Source organism: Helianthus annuus, chromosome 15, assembly GCF_002127325.2.
Source record: "Helianthus annuus cultivar XRQ/B chromosome 15, HanXRQr2.0-SUNRISE, whole genome shotgun sequence".
Taxonomy (NCBI): domain Eukaryota; kingdom Viridiplantae; phylum Streptophyta; class Magnoliopsida; order Asterales; family Asteraceae; genus Helianthus; species Helianthus annuus.
In genome coordinates this window covers 41,301,515-41,309,171 of record NC_035447.2, presented here as the reverse complement: position 1 = coordinate 41,309,171, position 7,657 = coordinate 41,301,515, and the positions used below count along the sequence as shown (strand labels likewise).

Here is a 7,657-nt window from a genome sequence, read left to right as displayed (position 1 = left end):
AAACGAACCGAACAAACACGAACAAGACCTTGTTCGTGTTCGTTTGTTGAGAAATGTATGTGTTCGCGAACCGTTCACGAACACTTATCGAACGAGATTTTATGTTCGTGTTCGTTTGTTAAGGAAATGAACTTGTTCGTGTTCGTTTGTGTTTGTTTGTTAATTTTAGGCAACGAATAAAAACAATCGTTGATGAACACAAATGAGCACAAACTAATGTTCATGAACACAAATGGAAACAAACGAACACAAACAATCGTTCATGAGCAGAATATATAATACACTGACATTTATTAGATATTTAATTTATTGGAATTTTGAAGTATTTAAATACATATAAAAACTAAAAACACTAATGAACTATCGAACACGTTACGAACGTTCACAAAACATAAACGAACGAACACGGCCTCTGTTCATGTTTGTTCATTTAACTAAACGAACGAAATTTTTTGTTCGTGTTCGTTTGTTTAATAAACGAACGAACACAAACGGACTTCCCGCCGAACAGTTCACAAACTGTTCGCCGAACGTTTGGTTCGTTTGCAGCCCTAGAACTTACCACATACCCTATTAAAAGTGTTTCATAAATAAAATAATAATAAAATGGTACTAGGAAAAATTCATGCTTTCAAAACTAGTAAATAGTAATAATAATGGTAGTAAGGCAAATTGGAAATATATAATCCCAACTTTCTCAAATTGACCGATAATAATCCGAAGTTAGTTATTAGCCGATAATAATCCGAACTGGTTAATTTTTTTTTTTTGTAAAATAGTCCGCCGTTAAAATAGCTTAATGGAGTTAAGTTTTTTTTTTCTTTTTTTTTTCCGAATTACAAACCGATGAATTAGGGCTTTTGATCAGAACGAGGATATGAGTCGATTGATGTAAAACTTACCTCAAAATACTGCCCCCAACCCACGAAAACGGTGCTTCAATTCGGGTGTTTAACTTCCAATTAAAAAATCAAGCCATTTCGAGCACAATTTCGAGGTAAGTTTTACATCAATCGACTCATATCCTTGTTCTGATCAAAAGCCCTAAAACATCGGTTTGTAATTCGGAAAAAAATTTAACTCCGTTAAGCTATTTTAACGGTGGACTATATTATAAAAAAGATGGATGAGTTCGGATTATTATCATTACTTTCATTATATGGTCTACCCGATTCAAGCTCAAATAATTGTTTCTTTTCCTATGTAGTGCAATGAGTTGTGCTTTATGTATATATATGTGTGTGTGAATATATGTAGTCCAGGCATAATTACCTTTTTTGGCATCTAAACACTGGAAATCTCCTTGGCGAGTAAGGCACTGGCCGCCTTTGTTGTGACACTCATCACACATTGGTGACAGTGAAAATGAAATGGAGAAGGCAGAAATGAGAGGAGAAAATATGTCGGTGTAGTTAGATTGTCGATTGCTAAGCTGATAAGCCATTCCTGGTAGCTGTATGACTTCACATCTTTGTGGAAGATCACTTGGTGCTGATGCATTGCTGATGGGATGCTTGTAGTAGAAATTGTGAGTTGTGCATCTGTTGTAGCTATTGTAACCAGGCTTGTTAAAATAGGCCTTAGAGCATTCTCATCCACTCCATCATCTTTAACCCTATAATTTAACTCAAAACCACAACTTTTTAAAATTTATCTCACATTTTAAAAAACCTCCTACATCCAACTCCTCATACCTATCTCTTTATTCTTTTTTTATTATTATTTCTTCTCTTTTTTCCACTTACAATTTTAACTACTATCTATTTTGTCTTATTATATTTTTCTTCTAAAATTGATTCTAATAACTTTGTTTATATAAATTATACTACTAATTATTATTTTTGGGTTTTTTGGGTCGATTACTTTAAATACTAATTATATCATCATAAACTAACAAGAAAAGTTAAACTTTATTCATTCACATAGTCTGTTCCAGATAGATCAGAGAACCTATATTCATTCACATCAACAGTCAAGCTCCATAAATTTAAACTTTATGCATGAACTGATGAACAAGGTTAATATTACCATACCATGAGAAAGATAGATCCTACTCAAAATACAGAACAATCGATAAACATAAACCTTCACATTTAACAAAAGTTGAGCTAATAAGTTCTAGTCATACATATATAATTCCAATGAACATCGCATAACATATTTCTAAACCCAACTCATAACATTCACAAAACAATCTAATATAACGCGACATCATTTATTGTTGGGAATAGAGTAGCCATTGATGTTCAATTAGATCTTCTTGAAGCTGATGATGTGCTGAGCTATCTTTAATATGAAGACGACGTTGGATGAAGTCCATAAACTCATTTGTTTGAGTGCGCGACAATTCAGGGAGATCATCGTCAAGTTGATCATACTCGATGTTAAGACTATCACCATCATCACGTTCGTCTTCAATGATCATGTTATGAAGAATAACACATGCTTTCATTATATTTGTTAGTACCTTCAATTTGAACATTCGTGAAGGTCCTCGAATGATTGCAAATCGTTGTTGAAGTACACCAAATGCTCGCTCGACATCTTTTCTTGCAGATTCTTGTGCTTTTGCAAAATATTTATTCTTGTTCCCTCTTGGTGATGGAATCGTTTTTACAAATGTTTGCCACTTAGGATAAATGCCATCTGCAAGGTAATACCCCATAGTATAGTCGTGGCCGTTGACTGTGTAATTGACTGGTGGAGCACGCCCTTGTGCAAGTTCCGTGAAAACAGAAGATCTCTCTAACACGTTAATGTCGTTATATGAACCGGGCAAACCAAAAAATGCATGCCATATCCAGAGATCATTGGTGTTTGGTGACCGTAGATATTCAACTGAAAAAATACTTACTATCGTCTCACAGAATTTTTTGAGACTCTCCATTGCTGTGCTTTCACCGATGCGTATGTATTCATCCATAAAATCAGCACTAACCCCATAGGCCAACATTCTAAGCGCCGCCGTTATCTTTTGCATAGAAGATAAACCGAGTCTTCCGATATTATCTCTTCTTTGGACGAAGTATGGCTCGTTAGCCACAACCTCATTTAGAATACGGAGAAATAGAGGACGACTCATCCGAAATCTCCGTCGAAACAGATTCGAGGGATATACTGGATTTTCTGCAAAATAATCACGATATAAACGCTCATGTCCCTGAATATGATTGCGTCGAATAAATTTACGACGTTTGCGAGTACATTGTTCTTCGACATCCTCATCAAGATCATCATCGCTATCATCTTCCGAAGATAGGTATCTCAACAACTTGCGAAAGAATGTACGAACCATTTGATCAAACTTGCAATTAACTCAACCTGTCATCATACATGTTATATGTCAAAAAATGTTATAAACGCCAAAAAGTGCCGGTTTTTCAGTGAAAAACGTCAAAAAAGGTTGAGAGATTAACGAGAACGAAAGAAAACCCAATAATATTTTTAAGTAGTTTGATATTTATACAGTTAACTTTAAAAGTTGATTTTGTGTAATAAGAAAGCACAAGATAAATGCAAAAGTTTGACTTTCTCAATGCCTAACCACTGTTTCTTTTTTATGACCACCATCCACTTTATTCAAATTCAACCACATTGATGTCTTGTATCAAGAATAACAAGTCAACAACCCACAAATTCCAGGTGGGCTTAGGTTTGGGCGTGGCCCCATTGGCGTGGGATTCAGCCCGGGCGTGGGGCGGGGCTACCCACATACCCCTTTGAAATTGGCTTTTGGTCTTGGGTGCCCCCTACTCCACGTGTCGCACCATGCCCCAACCCACGCCCCATCATACCCCACTGTCTAAGTATCTATGAATCATTACAACACCCTAAACATGATCATATCAAGTTATTAATAATAAAAAAATACACTTACAGCTTTAATAATCCAAAGTGGGCCTGTTTGATTGGTGCAACCTTCAGTCAGTACCCAGTAGTGAAGGTTGTTTTTGATTCACTGTATCCATTCACACATACTCATTCACTCAAACAAAACAAATATCATAATATATCAAAGCTGGTCCACATATATAGTAACATCAAAATTCACTTAGTTAGGTGGGTTTAGGGGAAAAAGCAACCAGCAGCAGCAGTGTTGCTGCAGGTTTTTTGGACTGCGTTTTGGACCCGCGAAAACAGCAACAACAGCAGTTTTTTGGGACCGTTTTTTTGGACTGGCGAGTACATGCTGCTGCTAGATGGTAGTAGCTTGCAGTAATTATTGATAGTCACGCCCTTTTAGTACGCCGCAACGCGCACAGGGTATAAAGTTAGTCTGTATAAGAAATTAAATTGCCTAAAAGACTAGTTCTTTTAATTTAAATGCAAACGATTCTCACGGTTATGTATGGTTTTCGATAGGTCGGAACCGGAATCGGAACCGTATATTCACGAAATATAAGAACCATGAACCAACCCTTTTGCCAAAACGGTTCTAACCCTCGGTTCTAAAGAGCCGGTTCCGTGGGTCTCGCGGGCCGTAAGCGTTTATTGCTCACCCCTAATACTTACACCTAGTTTTCCCAACATTCACATGACAAACTCTACCATCTTTCATCTTTGTATACAATAACACAAAAAAAAAAAAAAGAAAGAATCATACCTGTTTGAATAAAATAAGCTTACAGAACGCAGCCCTTCGAAATCCAAAACCTACATTTTATACATTTCATGAATTAACAATCAAAACTCAAAATCCAACAAAAGTTTGAATAAAATAAGCTTACAGAACGCAGATGGATGGAGATGTGAAGGATGAATCAATTGATATTTCCACTGATTAAGAAAAATCATTTTCAAATCGGAACCCTAGTTTCCAATAGAAGCCGCATCATTGCCTATGTTTACAAATCGAACTCGGAACCCTCCACAATTTACAAATCAGAACCTGGGAAGTGAGAACTTGATGGTAGTTTTGCTTAATTTGTTGATGGTAGTCGATGTGCAGAAGAAAGAGGGGCGGGAGAAGGTGTGGTTGTTGGAAATGGGGGAGCTACAGGAGCTTTTTATGTATAAAAAGTTACTGTACCTCTTTTTTAATATTTAAGGTTAGGGTATACATATAATGGACTGGTTGGAGTAAGTTTTTAGAACATTTTTTTATACTTTAGAGATAGTGATAGTTTTGATGGAGTGAATGTGAATGCTCTTAATCTCTTCTGCATAATCAGGATCATTCATGCATTTGAAGATTGTGACAAGGGGTTGGATTGAAATGGTAAACAAATCCGGACTTGGAGAAGTGAAATTATCCATGAGTGTCTCACAGCTTTTGGATAATCCAAGTTCTTCAAATGTTCTATTACGTATCAAGACAGAAGGACCAGCATCAAGCTTAACTGCAATCTCATATGATTGTCCTCCGAATTGTACTTTCTCATGATTCAAAGTACAGTTGACCGCGATCAATCCACATCCTTCGTTAGTATCATCGTAAAAAGGATAACTAAATGGGCCAAAAGCTGGGCAGCTGAAACTTTTTGGGCAGATAGGCGTAGACATGTTATCATATGTGGCAGAGTGAAGGAGAGGTAGAAGGTAGAGAAAGACATATGCGAAAAGAAAGACGTGAATCATTTCAAGTGTCAGTAGAAAAGATTTCTCATGAGATACATGAATATGTATCCACATATATATGTTGAAATCTGCTGAGTAGATGAGCTAAAACTGAGGGTCTTCCCCAACTTGAAGGCCAAAAAACATAAAAGTCTTGCAAGTTGTGCAATTTTCTTTGAATAACACCATTACGACTTTGGGTTTCTGACTCTTCTATATTCGTCATTATCCGTTTTTCAAACGTGTGAAGGCAGTCCGAAATTCCGTGTTTCCTATTTTTATCAAAAAGTGGTATCATTTTTTGCATAATTCAAAATATAGTCAAGTTTGGATAGCTAATTATATGATGTGATAGTCCAACTAATTAACATAATGATCTTTTATGTTAGTTAATCACTGGTGCTCTAATCAATAACTCAACTTATCTAAGTACATGAGTTACAGCCAGCACCCTTTTTTTCATAGCCCCTCACCCCATCCAGTGGTGAATAAAAGTATATAGGAACAGTCATAATCAAGTTTTTCTCCATCTAGTGAGAATGCCAATGGCCTTTTGGTCTAGTGGCACCAGGTGCTTATCCCCATCAAAAGGGTGCGACTTCAAGTTCCACAAAGTAAGCATTAGGTGAATTTTAGGCGTAGATTTTAGGGGGTGAAGTGTTCGCTGTTAAAAAAAAAACACCTACTCTGAATGGGGATGTTTTCATTTCACATCCAAGTTTCCAGGTTGATGCTATAACTATTTTCGTTGTACAATGGTGACATATGGCAGACAAAAATCTAATTAGACTTCTTGGGCGTTTTCACATTGTTTCAGTGTTGAAAGTAAACCATTTGAAAATTGAGCTTTTTGAAGTGAGAGTTGACATCGGCAAAGTCAATAACGTGGACAGGGTCTGGAAGTGTAATGCAGCATCTTTGCCTTTCATCCACTTATCATGTCCAGTGGGTATCTCACAAAATTTGACAAGATTAATATATTGGGAGACTCACTTTAATCATGCAAGTAATATATTTGGAAAACAAGCTCCCATTTGCTTTAAGGAGGTTGTTAAACCTTTTAAGGGAATACGAAGTCGTTATTTTTATCAGTTTGATCAATGAACACAGTATATTCAGCTATTTGGTGTCAATGATCCACATTCATTAAATAATCTAATTTCATGTTGTTGAGTGGTATTATGCATCTATTTCTCACAACTTTTCAATTTCCAAACGAATAACTTTTAACATCGAAATCTCATTCATATTAGCTCCATTTTAAATATGCCTTAATTCGTTGTGAAGCGCTCATCCAGGAGTGCGCAAACTTATTAAATAATATTTATTATAATAATTATCACAAATAATATTTTGTGTTCAAACATGGTAAAAATCGACATTTTAGAGTTTGTTCGTAGTTTATCGAATTTTCCATTTTTGATATTTTCTGAAACTTAGATTGTTCGATGTTTAAAAGAATAATCCCCTTTCATATAGTTGTTTCTGAAAGTTGAAATGCTACATATTCTTTTAATTGAATCTAAAGTAGCTTTGCGATGTTTTATGTAGTTTTAACTAAAAAGAAAGGAAGAAAAAATGAACCGAGAGAAACAAGAAAGGGCAGTATAATTTATCAAATTATTAGGCGTTCTAATTCTTTTTACCACTAGGATACTTTGGGGCATGTTTGTGTTATTTATGTTTTAAAATTTATATTTGAATATAAATGTTGAACTTTATATAACTGGTATTAAGCCCACAACCCCTCCCTCACCTACGCGCACGCATTATGACAGGGTGTAAAACCGTGTCAAATAGTAGCAATGTCATACACCATTAGCAATCACCAACACTAAAAAAGTTCGTATAATAAATGAAAAGAATAAAATACAACCGAAGGAAGAGTAGATGTAAAAAAGTTTAACCATGCACGCGAAACCTAAAAGATAGAAAACAATAATTAAGTCAATATAGGACCCGCATGTTGCGATGTGGCTGTTAAACGAGAAAAATAGGCCTAAAAACGTTGAACCATACATTTATGTTGTGTCTTGTTAACTTGCAAAATTTAGACCAAAACTTAACAAAAAAAGTTCTAATAGATAAAAAGTGTAGATGA

The 7,657-nt window shown here is 35.6% G+C and overlaps 1 protein-coding gene across 2 annotated transcripts; it reads right to left on the bottom strand.

Moving 5' to 3' along the window:
- Positions 1 to 1,993: 1,993 nt before the first annotated feature.
- On the bottom strand, positions 1,994 to 5,586 carry LOC110911477. 2 transcript variants are annotated; one of them, XM_022156102.2, is made up of 4 exons: positions 4,728 to 5,586; positions 4,604 to 4,653; positions 3,878 to 3,958; positions 1,994 to 3,126 (listed from the first exon to the last, which is right to left on the bottom strand). In XM_022156102.2, the coding sequence occupies exon 4, from the start codon at positions 3,080 to 3,082 to the stop codon at positions 2,216 to 2,218; it is 867 nt and encodes a 288-aa protein (XP_022011794.1). In that variant the 5' UTR covers positions 3,083 to 3,126; positions 3,878 to 3,958; positions 4,604 to 4,653; positions 4,728 to 5,586; the 3' UTR covers positions 1,994 to 2,215. The 2 variants fall into 2 exon arrangements, with proteins under 2 accessions (XP_022011794.1, XP_022011793.1); XM_022156101.2 differs by having other exon boundaries at positions 1,994 to 3,321; positions 4,728 to 5,567.
- Positions 5,587 to 7,657: the final 2,071 nt, after the last annotated feature.